This window comes from Adiantum capillus-veneris, chromosome 6 (assembly GCF_014529385.1).
Source record: "Adiantum capillus-veneris isolate H3 chromosome 6, ASM1452938v2, whole genome shotgun sequence".
NCBI lineage: Eukaryota > Viridiplantae > Streptophyta > Polypodiopsida > Polypodiales > Pteridaceae > Adiantum > Adiantum capillus-veneris.
The window spans coordinates 67,410,790-67,436,341 of NC_140936.1; the positions used below are offsets into that span (position 1 = coordinate 67,410,790).

General features: G+C 44.9%; 2 protein-coding genes across 2 annotated transcripts in view; one reads left to right on the top strand and one right to left on the bottom strand.

Moving 5' to 3' along the window:
- Positions 1-511: 511 nt before the first annotated feature.
- Positions 512-25,552, bottom strand: part of LOC147455643 (3-oxoacyl-[acyl-carrier-protein] reductase 4-like) — a 63,754-nt gene continuing 38,713 nt past the window's right edge. Inside the window, exons 2-10 of the mRNA XM_086514377.1 lie at positions 23,380-23,522; positions 2,754-2,807; positions 2,279-2,359; positions 2,053-2,193; positions 1,929-1,961; positions 1,699-1,833; positions 1,192-1,285; positions 991-1,073; positions 512-887 (exon numbers count right to left, since the gene is read on the bottom strand). Coding sequence (XP_086370503.1) covers positions 855-887; positions 991-1,073; positions 1,192-1,285; positions 1,699-1,833; positions 1,929-1,961; positions 2,053-2,193; positions 2,279-2,359; positions 2,754-2,807; positions 23,380-23,522 — 797 coding nt within the window. The 3' untranslated portion in view covers positions 512-854. The remainder of the gene's footprint in view (positions 888-990; positions 1,074-1,191; positions 1,286-1,698; positions 1,834-1,928; positions 1,962-2,052; positions 2,194-2,278; positions 2,360-2,753; positions 2,808-23,379; positions 23,523-25,552) is intronic.
- Positions 2,828-5,740, top strand: LOC147455644 (uncharacterized). The gene has a single exon (XM_086514378.1). The coding sequence runs from the start codon at positions 3,538-3,540 to the stop codon at positions 4,036-4,038; it is 501 nt and encodes a 166-aa protein (XP_086370504.1). The 5' UTR covers positions 2,828-3,537; the 3' UTR covers positions 4,039-5,740.

Below are 25,552 nucleotides of genomic sequence, written 5' to 3' on the forward strand. Positions count from 1 at the left end.
CTTGCACCACCAAAAAAGTACCCCAACCTTGGGCCACCAAGAGGCAAACTATATGACACTACCAACAATACAACACAAAACTACCTCACATGCACAAAGCACAACCACAAAAAGGCTCTCACTCCCTATGATCAACCCCTAGGAGCACTAGCAACTCCGCCAAGACCGATCAAAGTATTGACTAACAAATTACACCTATAACCTGGTTGGGATACATTTTGGCAGCCCCTATACATCCATAATTTCAGCCCAGTAGATCAGAGTTGTATATGGCCCATCCAATTTTGCCAGCATCAATTTTTCTTTTTAGCTCATGCATGATACTACACGGACATGGACATCATTGTGCGGTGTTTTGTCTCATAGGCCGACATGGCTTTTTGCGAATGTTAATACAATGATTCTACAAGGTCTTTAGTTCAAGGAATTGTTGGATATATCTTTTAAGGTCTCTTGGGACAGTTTCTGTGACGTTTTACCCTCTCTCTCTCTCTCTCTCTCTCTCTCTCTCTCTCTCTGAACATTTTTCATTACGTATACGAAAATAAAGCCTCTTCAATCCCTGTGTTGTCTCCTTGGTCCTAGAAGAGGCTGTTTACCAAACGTCTGCCTTCTCGAAGTGCTTCGAGGGAGCCTAAAACCCCCTCAGTCAATTATTACAAAAATGTCCTACGCTCGCAAATGTACTTCAGCCTCAGCAAGACAGTAAGATAGGTTGCATCTGAAGAGTTCTTGCTACTCTCATGGTGGGTATAAGGTTGGTTTCTCCTCACACGAGCTATCCCTCAGGCAGAGTGAACAGAGGGTCACCAAAACAGGGCTAAGCATTCTCAAAGGCGTTGCATTGCCCACCCTCACATGACCATGCCGCCATCAATTGTCAGCACCTGCCAAATAAGATGAAATTATTTAGAAGAGCATTTGCCAAAACCACAGCATAACAAGGATTTATCACCAATATCATTATCATAGCATGAGAGAGGACAGCACCTGGCCAGTTATATATGCAGCCGCTGGATCTAGAGCCAAAAACTTTACAAGACCAGCAACCTCTTCTGGTTGGCCATATCGACCTACACAATAAGAGAGAGGGCTCTATGGATGTAATTCCTTTTATTTCCAACACACGAGTCACAATACTTCATTTGTTGTCACTCGTGATCAATCTTTATGTTGCATCTTTTACAATACCTAATGGTATTGTCTCAAGAATCTTCTTTTCAATCTCGGCACTGAGCTTTGCTGTCATGTCTGATGCTATAAAGCCAGGAGCAATGGCATTTGCCTGTCAAAAGGAACAAGATTCTATAACTGCATACTCTTAACAAAGAGAAACAAGATACCCGAATGTTAAGTATTTTCTATCCAGTAGCAAAGTATTTTATAGATGCAAAAAATGGATAAAACTGTATCCCTAATAACCTATAACCTATTTTAAGCACACTGTATATGTAAAGGACTATGACTTTAAGAGAAAAATGTTTGTATCTCTGTGTCAAAACCTAGTGAAGAGCACCACACTCAGTTCCTCCTATCAAATTATTGAGCCGTCCTCTATTTTTACGAAGGCAATCACTTATGCCCATCCTATGCACATGCCCTGACAGAGCAGCATTCTAGAAGAATGCTGTATCAATCATAAACAGAAGAAAAATGGAAATAACAAAAAGATATGTAGCCCTTCGGACTGCAACTTACAGTGATATTTCGAGATGCATATTCCCGAGCTACAGTTTTGGTGAGCCCAATCACTCCTGCTTTTGCAGCGCTATAATTAGCTTGACCAACGTTACCTGTTAAGCCTACGACTGAGGATATATTGATAATTCTACCCTGCAACAATAGCAAGCGGTAATGTAAAACTTCCATGATCCACACCCGAGTATTACTAATCCCGACAATAGATTTGTCACACTCAAGCATCCTACCTTTCTTTTCTTCATCATCAATTTTGCAGCTGCCTATTTACCACATAAAACAAAGGCATCAATAAACCACCAGAACCATGCCCCTTGCAGGCTGGAAATCCTTTATCAAAAATCTTGTTCCAACCTGAGTGCAAATAAAGACACCAGTCAAATTCAAATCAATGACTTCTTGCCACTGAGACCTCTTCATTCTCATCATCAAAGTATCCCTTGTGATTCCTGCATTATTCACCAATATGTCTATTGTGCCCCACTTGTCGACAGCCTGCATAAAGTGTCAAAACTGATCACCAGGAATGCTACTGGACCTTATGAAAGGCACATCATAACTCCTTTGTAAATTCGCTTACAGCTTTCATGATTGCATCAACATCCTCTTCTTTTGAGACGTCTCCTCCACACACAATAGCTGCCCCACCTAATTCTTCGATCTGTAGGAGTCAATTCTCAGCTAATGTATTCAAATAAGCAGAGCACCAAACAAGCATTTTTAGCAGCTGAAATCATCAATTGAGATCATGAACCTACTACTTAAAATAAAGCCTTTAATTTCTTGATATGGCTACAAGATGTGTTGTATGCCATCCATAACAAAACCCTAAACCATCAGCTACAGACCCCTAAACTGTCCCACCTGATACGCTTGCATTATGGGGCCTTCAAACCATTCTAACTTGAAACAGGAGTGTTATGTTAACAGATCAACTCGTGACCAATTGCTTGCATATCACTTGCATTTCTAGCTGTGGTGAAACTCCAAGTGGTTAAAGGAGCTAGTGCACAAACCAGTCACATCAGAATGCTGTATAGGAGCAAGAATCTTACTTGCTTGGCAACATCCTCTGCCTCTTTTGAAGACCGAGCATAATTAACAAGAACCTGTGGCATCGCAATCTCTCTCTCTCTCTCTCTCTCTCTCTCTCTCTCTCTCTCTCTCTCTCAGATTGAGCCAGAGCCCCGGCAGGGGCCTGTCTGAGTTGCGGGCTGACCCTGTTGGGGGGCTGCGTGCTCTCACTTAGCATTACCAGCAGATTGGAGGGGCAGCGGGGGTTCTGTCCTTGTTTTTCATTAGCGTCTGCAACAGGCTGCTGCGCAGGGGCTTTGCGTGGATACAGTAAGGCACAGCAGGTTCTGTACCCGCAGGGAACCAGCGAGGCTTGGGCAGGTTGGAAGTCTTCTCGCCGTGGGCTGACCCAGCAAGGGGGCCGAGTGCTGTTTGCTATTAACAGGTGCAGGTGCATGAGCAAGAGCTGCGTGCTCTGGTTTCTATTGGCAGGTACAGGTGACAACAGCCTCTGTGACTTTGGCGGTACTGGTCGAGCGCCCGCAGTGGGCTGAGTTGATGTATACACCGCATCGGGTTGTGGTATTTTGTTTTCTCCGCCTGGACTCTGCCGAGCCAGAGCGTCGAGCTGTTTTGGAGGTTCTGCTGATTCCTCGTGTGGGCCACGAACCCACATCTTTGTATGCCAGTAGTTGGGTGAGCCAGCGTGCTCCGATCCCTCACCATTTTGTATTGTAATCCATGGTGGGCTCGCCGAGCTGAGGAGGATATACCCTCGCTTGCCTATCCTTGTTTTTGGATTGGTTTCTAGTGTGCCCTGTCCGCATGGACTCAGCCAAGCCAAAGCATCGAGCTATACCCGCATCGCCAATGGAGGCCATGAGCGCTTCGCCAGTGGAGACCATGATCATTTCGCCAGTATGTAAGCCCCATACGAAGGCAACTTTTGTGCTTACAAACAAGCGGATAACACAAATGGAAAGGGAGATGAAAGAATGGAAAGCAGAGACGAAGGGATGGTGGAAAGAGAAGGCCAACCTTCTTCAAATGTTTCTCAATGAAGGCGCGCAATGGAAGAAGGAGAAAGAGGACTTGCACGCAGAGCTACAAGCATTTAAGGCAGATTCACAAGCACTTAGAGAAGAGGTCACAGCCCTCAAGCGAGAGCTTGCGGATAGAGTAAGCAGTGGATTGGAAGAAGGGGAATTTCAGCCCTCGGTGATAGACGAGATCAAGGTCATCGAGGAGCAAGTAGGAGAAACAGAAGGTGGTAAAGACGTCTTCGTGGATGGATGTGATCACGAAGACGCAGAAGAAGGCGGATGAGGCCGAGAAATGGATAGAAGTCGCGAAGAAAGGGAAAGGGAAAGAAACCACATCCGTCCCCACTCCTACAATCATCAACATGACTCTAGAAGAAGAGCAGCGAAGGAAAACTAGAGCCTTGCATATAAGAGTAACCGGTCTAAAAGACCGAGATGATGTGGAAGGGGAAGTCGAAGAACTTCTCCGCATGATGGGTAGTGAGGCTACTCATACAAAGGCATGGAGGGTAGGGAAGAAGACACAAGGCAATGGGGAGACTTCAAAAGGGAGAGCTTTAATCACCCGTTTCCCATCCATGGAGGCAAAGGACTTCTTGAAGAAGCACCCTACACTAACATATTCCTTGGAAATGACCTCACTCTCACACAACTTGCGCATATGAGAGAGGTGATGCCAGAGATTCAAGCGGCAAGGGAGAAGGGAAAGACGGCCTTCTACAGAGATGGCCGGGTGGTGATTGTAGAGCGGCGCTCCACATGACGGTGCGAGACCTATGGGACCACACTCAAAGTTGTCACCTAGAATTGTAATGGATCTATGAGCCTTGATGTGGGTGCTTTTGAGGATAGTTTAACGGGAAGAGACATCGTCTTCTACTCTGAGACACATCAGGCCCCGGGGCAATCTATGCCTCACATTAGTGGATATAGATGGGAGACAGCCTGTAGACAGGAGACGCGATCAGAGCACAAAGGGCGGGGCTCAGGAGGAGTGGCAGTGTTATTCAGGGAGGAGTTGCAGCCATTGATACATATAGCCCGCAGGGATGAACAAGCTAGGTACATGTGGGTGAGATTGAGAGCAGAGACAGGCAGATATCTTTACATTGCTATTTGCTACTTTCCCCCGAGTACGTCAGTTTATGCACCACCCAAAGGACAGTCCCCCTTCTCTATTCTGGATGATGACGTATGGGAGTTCTCTAGAGATGGTGACATCATCATTCTAGGGGATTTCAATGCTAGGACTGCCCATCATCGGACAGTATTTTATGATACTTCAAAGGAGATGCTGAGAGAGATGGATGTTGCAAAGACGGGCCTATCCATACTATCACAAGATGGAGAACACATTGAGTATGGATGACACTTGATAGACATGGGAACTGCACATGGATTGGCCATCTTGAATGGCCTACAGAGATTTCCCGCTGCAGGGGGTTTTACATGCTTTTCACACAGACATGGAGCCAGCACAGTGGATTATGTCATGGCACAACCGAGCCTCATCTCTAGTATCCAAGACCTCACGGTTGGACCCAGACCTATTGGTGTGGCAGTGGATCATGCTTTGTATCACTGACCATTTCTTTTCAGGTTTAGTGTAGCACACAGGCTACGGGCAGCAGCCCCTACTCGCTACACCTTCACGCGGGAGACGGACTCTGTATACATAGATGGGATCTACAGATGCCTATGCACAGAGGAGCCAGGGCAAACTCTAGAGGAGCTTCCTACTATACTGACACAGACACTACATGATGCAGCAACGCCGTTCAAGGAGCATGCCCCAGAACAGTTGGTATGATGAGGAATGCCGAGACACTAGAGCTAGACTTCAGAGGGAGGTGCTTTTGGGGGACATCACTCACAGGCAGTCACAGATTGACTTCCGACACCTAGTGCGGCGGAAGAAGAGGGCATTTTTGGCTCGTCTAGAGCAGGATCTATACCAGCTATTCTTGAGTCAGGACTCACGTGAGGCATGGAGTCTCTTTCATGAGCACTCCCCCCCCCCCCCCCCCCCCCCCCGCCATCACTTCTACAGAGGCTTGGGGCTAGTATGCATCATCTTTGTACACGGTTCCTGAGCAACCCCCCCTTCCCGACCCCCCCGATCCATGCCCACACACATGTGCTTTTTTCACCACTGAGATGGTGAGGAAGGCCATTGACAAGATGAGGACTGGGAGAGCATATGATCATGATGGCTTAGTGCTGAGCATTTCACACATGCCAGAGATTTACTAGCAGAGCTTCTAGCAGTTATGTTTAACCATGCCATGTGTGAGGGCTTGCCTGATACTTGGAGCCTATCCACTATTGTACCTATCTTCAAGTCGGGAGACCCTATGGAGCCTAGGAACTATCGCACTATCATGATTGGACACACATTGGCACGGTTGTACGTACGCATCTATTCTTGAGCAGCAGCTGAGTAGATGGGCAGAGAGGGAGGGGATACGCGCAGCCGGGCAGGTAGGTTTCAGGAGGGGTTTTTCTACTCTTGACCATATCTTGACACTCAGAGCCATCATTGAGGAGGGCAGATTGCGTGGGAGACGGATCTATTGTAGCTTTGTGGATTTCCGCAAAGCATTTGACACAATGCCCAGAGCTAAATTGATGTGCAGATTACAGCAGATGGGAGTACCCACAGAGCTCATTTGGGGGGTCATGGCATTATACAGGTCAGTAGTGGGGCATGTACGCACCCCAGAAGGTCTATCCACACCGGTTTACTCCACTATTGGGGTGAAGCAAGGCTGCCCGCTCTCTCCTACTCTATTTGGTATGTATGTAGATGAGGTTTCTGACTACATTGAGAGAGATGGTGATAGAGGTGCACAGCTGGCAGGGACATGGATTCCACTATTGTTATATGCTGATGATATTGTGTTGATTCCGACTCTCCGGAGGGGATGCTTTGCATAGGTTTGCCCAGGAAAGTGGTTTGTCCGTCAACCTTGGTAAAACCAAGGTCATGGTATTTAATACCACACCACAGTGGATCAGGAGGTCAGCGCCCGCCTTCACATACGGCCAGGATAAGGTGGAGTATACAGATGCTTACACTTCCCTTGGAGTGGTTTTTAGTGGGCCAGCATTTTCATTGAGGAGGGCAGCAGAGACTAGATTGACCAGAGCCCATGCAACATTGGGTAGATTGGAAAGGATGTGTTCACAAGTTCAGTTTCAGGAGCCTCGGACGAAGCTCTAGCTCTTTGACACTTTGGTGGCTTCTGCATTGCTTTATGGAGCTGAGATTTGGGGACCTTCACAGGATCATCACAAGAGGACAGGCCGTAGTGATGGATGGGGGGACATGGAGAAGCCTCTGGTCTCTATGATCTCACGGCTCATTAGAGCCAAGGCTTCATTACCACGTGCTATTGTACGAGCAGAGCTAGTTGCCCCCCCATTGGTGGTTGAGGCGCTCACCAGATCTGTCTCCCTCATACACCGCATGTGGGAACTTCCTAGAGACAGATATGCACGCCTTGCACTTGAGTCTCGACAGTTAGCCATGCAGGGAGATACAGCATGCTGGTATGGGGAGATGACATCATGGTTTCAGGCGCATGGGTTCAGCATAGACAGATTGCCTCCCTTCCAATACTCACTGGATGCGCCCTCTCTGACTCTTACACAGTCCGAGCTCACCAGGCTCATTCGCCAGGACTTGACTCAACTAGACACCAAGAGGACATGGATACAGCCAACACAGGAGCTAGGCACGAAGATGGCTTTCTACAAAGAGCATCTCCTCCAGCTTACGGAGGATGGTTTTATGACGAGGCCCAGATACATGGACACCCACTTGTCTCATGGGATACGATGTGCTATTGGCCAGATACGCACATCTTCACACCAGTTGCGGATCGAGACTAGGAGATACAGCGGAGTACCAGCAGAGGCGAGGACATGCCCCCTATGTGACATCGAGCCTGAGACAGAGTTGCACTACACATGCCACTGCCCCGTCTACTACGAGATACGAGGCCCCTTCCATTGCTTGTTCAGAGAGGGCTTTGGACCATTCTCTATAGTCATGCAGTACAAGGATCAGAGATGCCTGGGTTTGTTTTTGCTCGAGCTGCGCAGACACAGCGAGAGCCTGATGAGAGGAGAGGATAGCCAGTCTCAGAGACAAATCACAGACTTCTTTAGAGTTGTACTGAACACCCGGAGGAGTTACTACCACAGCAGAGCTCGTCGCTTTACACCAGAGGCATACTGATCGACCGAGCGACTCAGTTGGGGAGATCCAGAAGCCCATGACTGTGGAGGACTACACAGCATCGACAGAGGCTGCATCAGAGGATTCGGGTCACTTTGGCTCAACATGCACGACGTTCGGTCAGACTATTGACCATGGGGGAGATTGATGAGACCCGCCAGCGAGACCGATGCTGGATCTCCTGTGATCTAGCTATCCCAGCTAGCTGTTTAGTTGCTTAGTCCACACCTAGCAGTTTAGGATTCCATAGTATTTTATTTTGTCATTCTGTCATTTTGTTACTCTGACTTTGTATCAGATCCACCACATTGTAACTTTCTGGTCTCATAGGTCACTTTGGCCCTTTGAAGACGTTAATATAACATTTCATTTCATCATCATCTCTCTCTCTCTCTCTCTCTCTCTCTCTCTCTCTCTCTCTCTCTCTCTCTCTCTCTCCCCCCCCTTTAGGTTCTTTCACCAAAACCCTGGTTTTGTACACAAGGAAGTGTTGATTACCAAAGGCATGTAAGAAAGCGATTAATCAAAGGTGATGCTACGTTGATTACAAGGCAAGTTTTGCAAAGTGAAAAGGATGTTAAAGTCTTTTGTTGCTTTTCAGATAATGCAGGAACCCAAAAACACGAATGTAGGACCTCATGAATTGGCAAAACAGGTGTTTGAGGACGACTTACATGTCTTGAGATTTAGACAGCCAAAATATCTTGGAAGGGAATCTCGTCGCCAAGAAGAGCGTGTATTGCAGACACATCTTGCAAGAAAAGGGTTGACTGCTTAACAAAGGCGTGCAATCACACAAAGGGCTATCCAATATGTCATGATTAGAGAGCACATGTATGACAAGAAGATCGATGGTCTTATGAGGAGGCTCTTTTATAATGAGATTCTCGAATGAAGAGACTCCTCCGCCGTCTAAAAGAGATTGGCAACAATGCATAGCCTATTATGGGATAGGGAAAGTGCTATGAAGTACTCTTAAAGATATGAGTAAAAAGAGGGATGATGCATTCAAAAGGAGCTGCATAAGGGCAGGATGGTGATGAGGTACAAAAGTGCTTTAAAGACCTTCCAAACAATGTTAAAGGCAAAGTGGGAGGGTGGGTCCCTATCTTACACATGAAATTTTTAACGGTTTAATTGAAAAATTACATAATGCGGGAGACAATGGAATTAGGCTGAGACATATGTAATTAGAATCATGTGATAGTATGCACATGGAACACTCGAAAGCATTCCATGCTTGTAGGGGAATATTCGAAGCGATTTTTGATAATGACGTGGGCCATACTAAAGGTGCTTGGAAAAGCTTAAGTAATGGTTTTAGTACAAAAAGAATGCTTCTAGTTGTCTACCAAAACGCAGGGGAAATAGCTTCTCCGTACTGCATGACTGTCATCTCCTGCATGCCATGTCTTGTCCACTCTGCAAGGTGTCGTTTCACCCCTTTCCCCTGCTCTGACCCCCCCTTTGGGGGAAAACCCAATGGCTCTTGGGGAAGCTCTAATGAATGGTCTCATGGTATTGAGACTGACAAGCTCTTCATGACCTCTGGGGTACTTTCCCCTGTGCAACTCTCCCACTCTGACCCCCCCTTTGTCTCCCCCCTTTGGGGGAAAACCCAATGGCTCTTGGGGAAGCTCTAATGAATGGTCTCACGGTATTGAGACTGACAAGCTCTTCACGACCTCTGGGGTACTTTCCCCTGTGCAACTCTCTCTCAGCATGCAAGATGTATCCATGCAGGAATCTACCCAATGCCTGCTTGTGTCCCAAGAAATGTATCTTGGTAAGAAAAACTCACTCGTTTTGGCATTGATAACCAATCTATGCTTGCGCAATGCCTAAAAGACCTGTAGCAGATGATGTCTGTATTCAATAATGTCGTCAAAGAAAGTGCCCACCAAAGATCGATACTCTCGGAAAATCCTATCCATCATTCGATTAAAAGCTGTTGAGCATTCGTGAGTCCAAAAGGCATCACCAAATATTCATATAAACCAAAAGTTGTCCGAAAAGCTGTCTTGTAGACATCTCTCGGAGCGATTCGGATCTGATGAAATCCACTTTTCAAATCGATTCTGCTAAAGCTAGAGGATCCCTGAAGTCTGTCAAGAATATCATCGATCCTTGCAATAGGGAATTGGTTCTTGATGGTGATTTTATTGAGAGTGTCACAAGACGGGCACCACGTGCCAATAGAAAAGAACAAACTAAACAGACTTTTAGCACTTCAATAACAACTGAACTAAGAGAGAGAGAGAGAGAGAGAGAGAGAGAGACGACACGCGACAGAGTGGCAGAATTCCACCCCAGAGAGTATTGGCCCCAAACCTTGAAGCCCCTTTCGGTATTTCTTTATATTGCATCAACACAATACAAGCCGGAACTCCAGACTCTGCACCTTCTCCAAGAAGCATGCCAGAGAATGAGCCCTAGCCTCATATTTAAAGGCCCTTGGCCTAAAAAGCAGTTACAATAAAAAGCCTTCAAAACTCAAAAGCTTTTGGTCCAAAAGCAAACCCAAAAGGCTTCCAACGCAATTTACGAAAATCCGTACAACCTCCCACGTCATCATGTCAGCGCAATTTTTTGAAATCTACCATGTCATCAGTTTTTGCGTGTGTGCGGGTCCTGCTTTATTTTAATCCCTTTATGTCACAAAGGCCCCACCGAACGCGGTCCCCATGAGTTGGTAGGACTTCGTCTTCTTCTACTACTTGTTCTTCTTAGGGTTTAGGCCTCTCGGCCGGCATATGTAGGTTGGCTTCATTCTTTCGGCTTTGACACATCAGCAGTTTTTTATAGAGAGCTCTATAATCAATGCACATTCTCCAAGATCCGTCTTTCTTTAATACTAGCAAAACCGGAGAACAGTAAGGTGATGTGCTAGGTTGAATGAGACCCTTTTCTAGGAGTTCTTTTACTTGGTTCATTATTTCTCCATTTTGGGCTCGGCTAACTCGATAAGGTGGCCGGTTCGGTGGTGTACTTCCAATCAATCGTATGGTCCTCAAGACGAGATGGAGGTAACTCGCTTGGTAGGCCTTCAGAGAAGCAATCATCATGTGTGTGCAGAAATTCTTGTCGTTCTTTTTCCAATTCAAACATATTGGTTCTTTGTTATCATTCAATTCTTTTCAAGTAGATCGAGTAAATGGAAAGATTGGATTTCATTAATTTTGAAATGGCCGAAGCCGATATAATAGGGACGGACTCGCCCTTCAATTTTACATCAAGCCAATTTTCCTGCCCTTATTATTCGTCAAAGTCACTTTCTTAGCCCGATAGTCAACCACAACGTTGTTCTTGTGGTACCAAGGGATTCCTGGGAGGACGTCACACCCTTCCAAAGGCATGATGTAAAAGTCCTCATGCCCCAAATACCCCTAATAATGCAAACAAAGTTTGCCAATGACAAGTGTAATGGCAACATCCCGTCCAGGTGCCGCTAGAACTGCCTCTGTTTGTGGCCCCATTCTGTCGGGTGTAATTCCAAGTCGATCTGCCGAATTGAAGTTGGCCTTGGCTCCTCCATCAAAGAAGATAAGGGCTTCCTGATCTCTTACTTTGCCCCATGCACGGCGAAGTTCGGTGCTTTTATCCATCTGATTCGGGTCGGTCCCCATACAATTTGATACCATTCCTGCTTTCATCTTTCCTTTTCTGCCACGTTCCTCAGCTGCTCTGGAGCTCTCTGGCCTATCTTCTGATTGTCCTTGATATGCCTTTTTGGGGCACCTTGCAAAGATGTGCCTTGATACCAGTCTTGCTTTCATCTTTCCTTTCCTGCCACGTTTCTCATCTGCTCTCGAGCTCTCTGGCCTATTTCTGATTGTCCTTGATATGCCTTTTTGGTACACCTTGCAGAGATGTGCCCTTGTTCTCCGCAATCAAAACACTTTCCCTCCTTGAGGTAGTCTGTTCTCTATTCCTCGGTCAATCGAGGTCGTGCATCCTTCTTTTTCTGAAACTTTCTCCTTCTATTATCATTAATTGAATTATGTCCGGTCCTTGGTGTCGAAACTTGATCATGTGGGGTATGTCAAGTTACCTGAATGCATAGCAAATTCCCGCTTAGTATGTCCCATCAATTGTTGTATGGACTCGGACTTCTGCTCAAGGCAGTAATCTCGGATGTCTTTGGGAAGTCCACAACAAAACCGCTCGATTTGCGGCTTAAAAGTGACCTTGAAAAAAGAGGCCGGTAGAAAAGCATCCCAAAATCTCTCACAATAAGCATCCAAAGTGTCATCCTTGGTCATCCGAAGATGGTTCCAAGCGGTCATCACATCTCGTTCGTACTCCTGAGTCATCCAAGAAGAAATAAAGAGCCGTTTGAATTTTAACCACTTGGTAGGGGCTTCTTTCCGTAAAAGAAGAGTGGGCCACCACGTTCATGCATTTCCTTTTAAGAATGATGTTGCCCTCCTGATTTTGGAGTGTTTTGAGTAGCGCCCTCCAAAGAATGCTATGTCCAACTACTGAATAAAGGCTAAAGCCTTGGGAGCATCTTGAAATCCTGAAAAAGATTCAAACTTTACAGACTACCTTGGTCTTTTTGCCCTTGTCCTCGAGAAAATCATATTGATTGGCTCTATAAAAGTATTTCTTCTTTGAATAAAACATGTGGTCATCAAAGTCCAAACTCTTAGGGGAGGATGAATCCTCAATAGAACTATCAAAAACAGGTCGAGATAAGCTCTTCTTTGCCTTCTTCTTGTTCTTTCCAAAACTTTGGTTCTTTCTTCGTTTCTTGCCCTTTTTGTCCTCTTCACTTGAATCGGAAGAGGAAAAGCTATCCAACTGTCAAAAGAGGATGAACTGGATTGTGCTTAGAAGCGTACATACTTCTTCTGTTCTCGTGCACTTGCAAAAGAAGATTGACGGCCCAAGTAATCGGGGTCGTCAATCCCCTTGTTGCGCTTCTTCGATTGTTTCTTCGCCCCTAAAAGTTGGTTGACCCGCCTTTCGACGACGTCATCAAATTCTTTTTCAGTAAACATCCTTGGAGTACAAGGTTTCTTGAGTGCTGACTTGATTGGTGTGTCAATGGCTTTCTGCCAATATGTATGCACTTCATCAATCGGGTGTCGAGTCAAAAATTTGGCATACTAGGGGACCCTTTGCAAACTGAAGCATTTGCTTTGCACAGTCATCAACCTGTTGTTGACATTGCATCTCCATCAATTGGTATCCCGTAGGCCGAGATGGCCCGTACTCTTCATCTGCTAATCATTCGAATTTCCCGTGCTGCCTCCCGTTTCAGAAGTGTGAAGAGCGGTCGTCTGATTCTTGCCAAAATCCATGTGTGTGACAAGAAAAGGGATCGGATTTCCCAGTAGAGGAGAAATCAATTGAACTCTGATACCACTGTAACAGACTTGGTCACCCCAAGTCTGGAATCTAACACGACACACGAGAGAAAATAAATTTAAAATACTTCACTTAATTCACAGTTCAATTGAGTCAACATGGCTCGGCGTAGTTCAGTGCCCAAAGAGATTGGCCCCAAAGACTGGCGCCCCTTTCAGTATTTCCTTTTTGTATTAATGCTTGAGCAAAGTACAGTTGCCCTTGGGACTCATCTGCTCACCGGCTCGTCACTATACACTAAGCCAGAGGGAGCCCAGGGGACTTATTTAAAGCACCTTGGCCTTGAGAAAAAGTAGTACATAAAAAGCCTTCAACTCAAACGCATTTGGCTCCAAAAAGCAGGCAGCACAAAAAGTGGAATTTCGTATAGCCAGGCACGTCAGCACAGCCAACATCAAATGCAGAAATCCATACGACCAACCACGTCAGCACCTCAGTGTGAATTGCGGAAATTCCGTATAACAACCAGTCCGCCAGCTCTTTTTAATTATCCTAGTGTCCCCCAAGGCTCTATCGAAACGGTGCCCATAAGTTGGCACATTTAGTAGCATACCACGTCAGCAGTTTGTGACAACGTGCCAATAGAAAAAGAACAGACTAACATTTAGCACTTCAATAACAACTAACTGAAAGAGAGAGCACACGCAACACAGAGTGGCAGAGTTCTACCCCAGAGAGTATTAGCCCCAACCATGGCGTCCCTTTCGGTATTTCTTTATATTGCTTAAACAAGGTACACTCTATGGCTCTTGCTCTGCATCTCCCACGGGTAGACTGCCAAAGTGAGAGCCCTCAGCTCATATTTAAAGGCCCTCCACCATAAAAAGCTATAAAATCAAAAGTATCTGGTCCAAAAGCACTGAACCCAAAAGCTATCGACGCGAATTACGAAAATCCGTACATTGGCCACGTCAGTAGTGCGATTCGCGGAAATCCGTACTCCCTGCCACGTCAACAGCGCAATTCATGAAAATTAGTAATGGCTGCCACGTCAACCCCTGAATTGGCTTTGTGTGTGTGTATGTGTGTGTGTGTGTGTGTGTGTGTGTGTGTGTTGGTCCAGCTTTAATCTTTAGGTCCTCTGGGCCCCATCAGACAGGGTCCCATAAGTTGGTACCACTTCTTCTTAGGGTTTTGGCCCCTCGATCGGGATCTACAGGTTGGCTTCGTTCTTCAGTGGCTTGACATGTCAGTAGTTTGTGATAGAGCGCCATCCGGAATACATCGCGTCAAGCGAGTGCTTGGCCAAAAATTTCGGCATATTGAGGATCCTTGGAAACTGAAGCATTTGCTAGGCACAAGCGTCAACCTGTTGTTGCCGCTACATCTCCATCCTTTCATACTCAGTAGGTGGAGACGGCCCATGCTATCCCGATTCTTCACAAGATGGACGATGTCCATTGGAATCTTCATTGTTCTCGCCCAAGCCGGAATGGTCAAATGCCACGGTTTCCTCTTGGCGGGATTCGTCTATCGAATCCATGTGTGCTGTGAGTAAAGCGATCAAATCATTCATAGAAGAATAACCGATTGAGCTCTGATACCACTGTAACAGACTTGGACACCCGAAGTTGGAATCTACAACAACACAGCTAGAGAATGAGCCCTAGCCTCATATTTGAAGACCCTTGGCCTGAAAAGCAGTTACAATAAAAAGCCTTTACTACTCAAAAGCTTCTGGTCCAACAGCAAACCCAAAAAGCTACCAACACAATTTACGAAAATCCGTACAGCATGCCACGTCATCATGTCAGCGCAATTTTTGAAAATCTGCCACGTCATCAGTTTTTGCGTGTGTGCGGGTCCTGCTTTATTTTAATCCCTTTATGTCACAAAGGCCCCACCGAACGCGGTCCCCATGAGTTGGTAGGACTTCGTCTTCTTCTGCTACTTGTTCTTCTTAGGGTTTAGGCCTCTAGACCGGCATACGTAAGTTGGCTCCATTCTTTAGGCTTTGACACGTTAGCAGCTTGTTACAGAGAGCTCTATAATCAATGCACATTCTCCAACATCCGTCTTTCTTTGATACTAGCAAAACCGGAGAACAGTAAGGTGATGTGCTAGGTTGAATGAGACCCTTTTCTAGGAATTGTTTTACTTGGTTCATTATTTCTCCATTCTGGGTTCGGCTAACTCGATAAGGTGGCCGATTTGGTGGTGTACTTCCAAAGAATCGAATCAATCGTATGGTCCTCAGGACGAGATGGAGGTAACTCGCTTGGTAGGCCTTCAGAGAAGCAATCATCATGTGTGTGCAGAAATTCTTGTCGTTCTTTTTCCAATTCGAACATATTGATTCTTTGTTATCATTCAATTCTTTTCAAGTGAATCGAGTAAACGGAAAGACTGGATTTCATTAATTTTGAAATGACCGAAGCCAATATAATAGGGACGGACTCGCCCTTCAATTTTACATCAAGCACAATTTTCCTGCCCTTCTTATTCGTCAAAGTCGCTTTCTTAGCCCGATAGTCAACCACGACATTGTTCTTATGGTACCAAGGGATTCCTGGGAGGACGTCACACCCTTCCAAAGGCATGATGTAAAATTCCTCATGCCCTAACTACCCCTAATAATGCAAACAAAGTTTGCCAATGACACGTGTAATGGCAGCATCCCATCCGGGTGCCGCTAGAAATGGCTCTGTCTGTGGCCCCATTCTGTCCGTTCTAATTCCAAGTCGAGCCGCCGAATTGAAGTTGGCCCTGTATCCTCCATCAAAGAAGATGAAGGCTTCCTGATCTCTTACTTTGCCCCATGCACGGCGAAGTTCGGTGCTTTTATCCATCTGGTTCGGGTCGGTCTCCATACAATCTGATACCATTCCTACTTTCATCTTTCCTTTCCTGCCACATCCTCAGCTGCTCTGGAGCTCTCTAGCCTATCTTCTGATTGTCCTCCATATGCCTTTTTGGGACACCTTGCAGAGATGTGCCTTGATACCAGTCTTGCTTTCATCTTTCCTTTCCTGCCACGTTCCTCAGCTGCTCTGGAGCTCTCTGGCCTATTTCTGATTGTCCTTGATATGCCTTTTTGGTACACCTTGGAGAGATGTGCCCTTGTTCTCCGCAACCAAAACACTTTCCCTCCTTGAGGTAGTCTGTTCTCTGTTCCTCGGTCAATCGAGGTCATGCATCCTTCTTTTTTTGAAACTTTCTCCTTCTATTATCATTTGTTGAATTATGTCCGGTCCTTGGTGTCAAAACTTGATCATGTGGGGTATGTCAGGTTACCTGAATGCATAGCAAATTCCCGCTTAGTATGTCCCATCAATTGTTATACAGACTCGGACTTCTGCTCAAGGCAGTAATCTCGGATCTGTTTGGGAAGTCCACAACAAAACCACTCGATTTGCGGCTTAAAAATGACCTTGAACAAAAGGCTGGTAGAAAAGCATCCCAAAATCTCTCACAATAAGCATCCAAAGTGTCATCTTTGGTCATTCGAAGATAGTTCCAAGCGGTCATCACATCTCGTTCGTACTCCTGAGTCAGCCAAGAAGAAATAAAGAACCGTTTGAATTTTAACCACTTGGTAGGGGCTTCTTTCCGTAAAGAAGAGTGGACCCCACGTTCATGCATTTCCTTTTAAGAATGATGTTGCCCTCCTGATTTTGGAGTGTTTTGAGTAGCACCCTCCAAAAAATGCTATGTCAAACTACTGAATAAAGGCTAAAGCCTTGGGAGCATCTTGAAATCCTAAAAAGGATTCAAACTTTACAGACTGCCTTGGTCTTTTTGCCCTTGTCCTCGAGAAAATCATATTGATTGGCTCTGTAAAAGTGTTTCTTCTTTGAATAAAACATGTGGTCATCAAAGTCCGAACTCTTAGGGGAGGATGAATCCTCAATAGAACTATCAAAAACAGGTCGGGATATGCTCTTCTTTGCCTTCTTGTTCTTTCCAAAACTTTGGTTCTTTGTTCGTTTCTTGCCTTTTTTTTCCTCTTCACTTGAATCGGAAGAGGAAAAGCTACCCAATTGTCAAAAGAGGATGAACTGGACAGTCTTTAGAAGCGTACGTACTTCTTCTGTTTTCGTGCACTTGCAAAAGAAGATTGACGGCCCAAGTAATCGGGGTCGTCAATCCTCTTATTGCGCTTCTTCGATTGTTTCTTCGCCCCCAAAAGTTGGTTGACCCGCCGTTCGACGACGCCATCAAGTTCTTTTTCAGTAAACATCCTTGGATTACAAGGTTTCTTGAGTGCCGACTTGATTGGTGTGTCAATGGCTTTCTGCCAATACGTGTGCACTTCATCAATTGGGTGTCGGTTCAAAAATTTGGCATACTAGGGGACCCTTTGCAAACTGAAGCATCTGCTTTGCACAGTCATCAACCTGTTGTTGACGTTGCATCTCCATCAATTGGTATCCTGTAGGTCGAGATGGCCCGTACTCTTGATCTGCTAATCATTCAAATTTCCCATGCTCCCATTTCTGAAGTGTTAAGAGGAGTCGTCTGATTCTTGCCAAAATCCATGTGTGTCGCAAGAAAAGGGATCGGATTTCCCGATAGAAGAGAAATCAATTGAACTCTGATACCACTGTAACAGACTCGATCACCCCAAGTCTAGAATTTAACACAACACACGAGAGAAAATGAATTTAAAATACTTCACACTTTAATTCACAGCTCAATTGAGTCAACATGCCTCGGCGTAGGCCCCAAAGATTGGCGCCCCTTTCAGTATTTCTATTTTTTATTAATGCTTGAGCAAAGTACAGTTGCCCTTGGGACTCCTCTGCTCACAAGCTCGTCACTATACACTGAGCCAGAGGGAGCCCAGGGGACTTATTTAAAGCACCTTGGCCTTGGGAAAAAGCAATACATGAAAAGTCTTCAACTCAAACTCATTTGGCTCCAAAAAGCAGGCAGCACAAAAAATGGAATTCCGTACGGCAAGCCACGTCAGCACAACCAACATCAAATGCGGAAATATGTACGACCAACCGCGTCAGCACCTCCACGTGAATTGCGGAAATTCCGTATAACAGCCAGTCCACCAACTCTTTTTAATTATCCTAGTGTCCCCGAAGGCTCTATCGAAACGGTGCCCATAAGTTGGTACATTTATTAGCATACCAGGTCAGCAGTTTGTGACAACGTGCCAATAGAAAAAGAACATACTAACTTTTAGCACTTCAATAACAACTAACTGAAAGAGAGAGCACACGCAACACAGAGTGGCAGAATTCTACCCCAGAGAGTATTAGCCCCAACCGTGGCGCCCCTTTCAGTATTTCTTTATATTGCTTAAACAAGGTACACTATGGTTCTTGCTCTGCATCTCCCGCGGGCAGATTGCCAAAGTGAGAGCCCTCAGCTCATATTTAAAGGCCCTCCGCCATAAAAAGCTATAAACTCAAAAGCATCTGGTTCAAAAGCACTGAACCCAAAAGCTATCAACACGAATTACGAAAATCCGTACATTGCCCACGTCAATAGTGCGATTCGCAGAAATCCATACTCCCTGCCACGTCAACAGCGCAATTCACGAAAATCAATACTGACTGCCACGTCAACCCCTGAATTGGCTTTGTGTGTGTCTGTGTGTGTGTGTGTGTGTGTGTGTGTGTGTGTTGGTCCAGCTTTAATCTTTAGGTCCTCTGGGCCCCATCAGACAGGGTCCCATAAGTTGGTACCACTTCTTCTTAGGGTTTTGGCCCCTCGATCGAAATCTACAGGTTGGCTTCGTTCTTCAGTGGCTTGACACGTCAGTAGTTTGTGATAGAGTACCATCCGGAATACATCGCGTCAAGCGAGTGCTTGGCCAAAAATTTCGGCATATTGAGGATCCTTGGAAACTGAAGCATCTACTAGGCACAAGCGTCAACCTGTTATTGCCACTACATCTCCATCCTTTCATACTCAGTAGGTGGAGACGGCCCATGTTGTCCCGAGTCTTCACAAGATGGACGATGTCCATTGGAATCTTCATTGTTCTCGCCCAAGCCGGAATGGTCAAGTGTCACGGTTTCCTCTTGGCGGGATTCGTCTATTGAATCCATGTGTGCTGTGAGTAAAGGGATCAGATCATTCGTAGAAGAATAACCGATTGAGCTCTGATACCACTGTAACAGACTTGGGACACCCGAAGTTGGGAGAGCAAATTGAAAGAACTCAACAAATTGAGAGGGAGACGATGCGGCACAGAGTAGTTCCGCGACCAGAAAGATTGGCTCCAAAGACTGGCGTCCTTTCAGTATTTCTTTATTATTAATGCTTCACAAAGTACAATGTTTGAGGGTCCTCGTCTCAGCAGTGCTCCCAAGCCTATCTGCTTGAGACTAAGGCACTAGCACTTTATGTATAGGCCTTGGGTCTACCAAAAGCAATTTACATGAACAGCTTCATGTCTAAAAGCGTCTCGGTCCCAAAAGCTAGCGCTAATGCTGCAAGTGCAAATCGCGAAAATCGGTCCAGGCGCCACGTCAACAGCCAATGCAGATCGCAAACCGTTTGTACAGCTCTACCACGTTAGTATCTCCACGCAATTTTGGGTTTCGTTAGTATATATATATGTCTGTATATATGTCTATACATATATATATACTAACGTGGTAGACATATATACATACATATATATATGTATGTATATATACATACATATATATATGTATGTATATATACATATATATATATATATACATATATACATATATATATATATATATATATATATCTATATATATATATATATGTATGTATGTATGTATGTATGTAGACACACCTCAACTTCGCAACAATCCCAGCCTCAGTCCGTTCGCATTACCCCAGTCTCAGCCCGCCCTCCCTTTTCTCTCAGCTTGTGCCACCACAACCCACACTCTGTTTTTCTCAGTCCAGCATACCCACCTGCGCTACCTTCCTCCGTAACTAGAGAGAGAAGTCTCCATTCCCACACCCCAAGGGGGGAGGGGGGGCGGCCTGTTTGAGGGTGGACACAGCAACCCCCACTATCTCAGCAACATGGCCCTGAAACCGAAAACTTTTGACAAAACATTGGCCTCGAACCCCCCTCCTAGTCCATCGGCTATCAAGCCACAGAGCCTTGGGAGATATACATCACGGGAGAAATGAAGAAATTGCAACAGGAAGTAATCAACCTCACAGAGAGCTATCAACTAAAGAAGCCCGGATAGCAAGCCTTGAAACCCAACTGCTGGACGTCAAGACCAAGCAAGACATACAAGAAGCATCCCAGGAGAAACATCATCAGGAAGAAAACCTTGAAACACTAGAAGAGGACAATACACCCAAGGTAAAATCTGAAACATTTGTCAATGAAGTGTTATTGGTTCTCAAAGAGAATGAAAGAGCGAAAAGCTTGGAGAAGTACATCAGAATCGGGGGTCGTCAATAGGTCACAATCTTGACGAACAACAGGAAGGATACATCTTGGATGTAGACATAATCAAAGAAAGACTCAGTAAAGTGGTACGTTTTGTCGACCTTGGTGACCCAACCGGCATTCAAATTAAAGGGAAACAAGGGAAAGTTCGATACTATGACATAGATGACAAGATCAAAGTTATGAAGCAGACCAAGTCACTACAAGGCACATCAGACAAATTGACACCCCTACAACTAAAGAATAGAGCCAGGGAATTGGCCAAAGTCAGAGAAGCAAGGAAACAAGGAAAATGGGCAGTCTACAGGGAAAAAAAGATATCATCGAGATTTCAAGACCCCGCCCCCTTGTAGAAGACATGGATATGACACATATACACATCTAGTCACATTATGCACGTGGTGATCTACCATTGTAATATCTAACTCTTTTGAGTGATGAGAGCTTTGAGGATGGTTAGCACATGCACATTTTCTTTTTGGTGATACCTGAAGTGGATTGTAATCAAAGATGTATCCGATTTGTCCTATAGGCCAACTTTGGCCTCGACAAGGACGTTAATAGAACTCTCTCTCTCTCTCTCTCTCTCTCTCTCTCTCTCCCAAAAATGGGTTTGGACTTAGGGTTTCGTCACTGGTTTTTTGCTGTTTTTAGGGTTTCGAAACTGTTCTTTTCTTGTTTTTTGGGGTTTTGTCACTGTTTTTTACGGTTCATCACAATTTCTTGCTGTTTTTTAATGTTTCGCAACTGTTTTTTGCCGTTTTTAAGGTTTTTTCACTATTTTTTGATGTTTTTTAAGGTTTCAGATGTGTGTTTTGCTGTTCCTTAAAGTTTCGAAGCTGATTTTCTCTGTTTTTTAGGGTTTCACAAACGTTTCTTGCTGCTTTTTAGAGTTTTTTGTGTTTTTTTGGTTTTTACTCTCTCTCTCTCTCTCTCTCTCTCTCTCTCTCTCTCTCTCTCTCTCTCTCTCTCTCTCTCTCTCTCTTATACGGCTTTGGGGGAATTGGAGAGGATGTGTTCGCAGGTTCAGTTCCAGGATCCTAGGACAAAGTTATGGCTTTTTGATACTTTGGTTGCCTCTACTAAGCTACATGGGGTGCAGGTTTTGGGACCTTTTGTAGGCCAGGATGGTTGGAGACATATGGAGAGGCCCTTGGTATCTATGATCTCTCGGCTGATTAGAGCCAAGGCCTCCGTACTGCATGATATCATTCGAGCGGAGTTAGCTGCCCCCCCTATGGAGATTGAGGCGCTTATCAGATCACTCTCCTTTGTACACAACCTTTAGGATACTACCAGAGATAGATATGCCAGGTTGGCCCTAAAGTCCTCCAGACACTTAGCTCTACAAGGGGATACATCATGCTAGTATGCACACATGACATCATGGTTTCAAACACATGGCTTCACCATGGACAGGCTGCCTCCTTTTCAATACTCTCTACAAGCACCCTTGATGTCTCTGACACAGGTGGAGATTAGTAGACTCATTCGTCAGGATCTGATCCAGCTGGACACAAGGAGGACATGGATAGAGCCGGTACAGGAGTTGGGCACGAAGATGGCTTTCTATAGAGAGCATCTTCTCCACGTCACAGGGGATGGGTTTGTGATTTGACCTAGCTATATGTACACACATCTTTCTCATGGTTTGCATTGTGTCATTGGCCAGATACGCACATCCTCACATCAGCTCGAGATTGAGACTGGCAGATTCGGAGGGATGCCAACAGATAGCAGGATATGCCGCTTATGTCATCTAGAGCCAGAGACAGAGTTACATTACATATGTCATTGCAGAGTGTACTATGAGATACGAGGCCGTTTTCATTGTCTATTCAGAGAGGGTTTTGGGGCTCTATCTAGGGTCATGAGTTATGAGGATCAAAGATGTCTTGAATTGTATCTACTTGAGTTACACAGGCATAGAGACACTTTACTGAGGAGAGCTAGAGACAGACAGTCCCAGAGACAGATTACAAATTTCTTTACACTAGATATTGGACACCCAGAGGAGCAGCCACCATTGCAGAGCTCTGCCCGCACTCATACTACCACTACTTGCATTCTCATAGACCGAGCATTGAAGCTCGGGAGATCTAGACAACCGCGATTGAGGAGAGGAGCTACACAGTGTCGATGGAGACTACAGCAGAGGATTCGAGCCATACTTTCTCGACGTCCAAAGTGCAGATGAGGATGGATTTCTACCATATCCCCCCCCCCCCCCCCCCCCCCCCCCCCTTCTCTCATTGCTCTACACATTGTACTGGGCACCTTTTGTATTAGCTGGCACATTCACCCAGAGTCCCAGCTTGTAGTAGTAGTATTTTTTGTTTCAGTTCTTTTTGATTCCGGACATGGTCTCAGGTTCACTATGTTGTAACAGCTAGGTCTCATAGGTCATTTTGGTCTTTTGAAGACGTTAATATATCATTTCATTTCCTCTCTCTCTCTCTCTCTCTCTCTCTCTCTCTCTCTCTCTCTCTCTCTCTCTCTCTATTAACCATTTCATTTCCTCTCTCTCTCTCTCTCTCTCTCTCTCTCTCTCTCTCTCTCTCTCTCTCTCTCTCTCTCTCTCTCTCTCTCTCTCTCTCTCTCTCTCTCTCTCTAATCTTGTCTCAAAATCTTGGATTGCACTAGTAAAACCAGCCTACCTTGCAACCTGCACCTCCAAGGGCAAGGGCAACTGCTTTTCCAATACCTCTAGAAGCTCCAGTCACCACAGCAATTGGAGCTTCTATCAATTTAGGAGTCTCAACAGGGGCCACATCCGTCGTTGCAACCATAGATCGAACATCTGTATTCATAGAAGATTTTAGTTCCAAATTCCTAGCGAAGAAAACCAGAATAAGATTTGACTCGATGCAGCAAATTAAGTGTGGCAAACAAACAACAAAGTCAAATAAATTGCTTATTGATGATCAATCTACGGCCATTCAAACATTCAAAATGCACCTCTATGAAAAGCATGAAATTGCGCAACATCTACAATACAATTATGCCAGTATTTAACTGTCAAGTGCAATCTGTAATTTGCAGTAGCAATTCAACAATTACAGAAAGAGCATTGAAGTGAAGGGCTAAAAGCACATAACTTATTGCTTCAAAGGCTTGAGCCTATATATCTCAACCTTGATTTCTGCTGAAGGTGTTATCACCTTTCACTTCCCATAATCATTCCCTTTCAAACGTCATCAGAACCCAATCACATAACTTGAACTTTGAACTCAAGAAAACAACAATGCTTATTGAGAGCTATCCCTACAAATAAAGTCAAGACGATATTGAACTTACGAGTTGCAAGAAGAGCTAAAGCACTTGCACAAAGCCCAGCATCCAGAGAATATCACATAGCCATTTTATAAGATGAAAAAAGAGGCATGGACTTCAGCTGCTAGCAAAACAGTCATTTACATTTTCTTCACATATTGTTCTCTTCATTTCTTAAAGTCAAATATACAAAAGGATGCACAGAGGAGACACTTACATGAACAAAATTCACTCAAGTTCTTTTGAAACATGAACTTTAGTCAAGGACTGATAATGCAAGGACTTTATTCCAAAACTTCAAACTCTTACAACAACAAACAGACATAAATCAAGTGCACATTCTAATGCCCATAATAAGCTGACCTAAAATGACTTTCTACAACGCACAAACCTGGAATCAAGCACTATATAACCAAGTCTAATGCAATCATCAGCCTTGATAGCTTATCCAAACAAGTGAAAGATCTGTTGCTAGATTAGGGTGAAGATGTCACTGAACATACTTAGAAGTACAAGGCACTTTTTTTTTTCACTAAAAAGCAGGGCCTTTGACCGTTTGCATTACATTTCATTGACCAAAGGTCCATATACGAGAGATATGGGAAGAACCCTAAAGGATCTACAATGAGATCATGGGGAAATTTTGAAAATCCCAAAATAAACCATAGGATACATCTAGGGATGAAGATACTTTAATCAAGAAGTGAAATGTAGCTATCCATCCGGCTTGTGATAAGCCGGTACAAATCTGCCCAAAGCTCTGTCCACCTCAGGCGATGTAGCAATGTCTAGTGCTATGTATCTGACTATTATAAAGGGTCCACTGTAAAAACGTCATATAGCAATTCACAAAAGCCAAGGGATAGTGAAACCCCTAGGTTGTTCCTCCAAAATCATAAGCATCCACTCTTAAACATTTCCTGTTGAGGTACCCCAAAAAGGCTGCACTCTACAGCACAACCATACTGTAAGAGACGGCAAGAGGGACCTAATCATCCTCCGCCACAGAAGTCAAGGGAAGGTACCAAGATACACATCTCTCTGAACAAACCAACTTCCCCAAGGCTCTCAAACAACTTTGCAAATTGTCCGATATCCTAAAGTAGTTGGCCTCCACCATTGTCTGCTATTCTATTGTATCACAAACAGCCTCGCTCACTGGGCTTTTTTTTGACCTGTTCTTCCAGAATATGATCCTCAAGACGAGATGGGGGTAACTCGCCTGGCAGGCCTTCAGAGAAACAATCAGCATGTCTATGGAGAAAATCTTGGCGTGCTTTGTCTAGTTCAGACATGTTCGTTCTGTGTTCATCATTCAACTCTTTCAAATAGATAGAGTAAACAAAAGACTGGATTTCACTATTTTTGAAATGGCCGAAGCCGATACAATAGGGACGAACTCGCCCTTCAATTTAACATCTAGTACAATTTTTCTGCCCTTTTCATTTGTCAAAGTCGCTTTCTTGGCCTGATAGTCGACCAAGGCGTTGTTCTTATGGTACCAAGGGACTCCTAGGAGGACGTCACACCCTTCCAAAGGCATGATGTAAAAGTCCT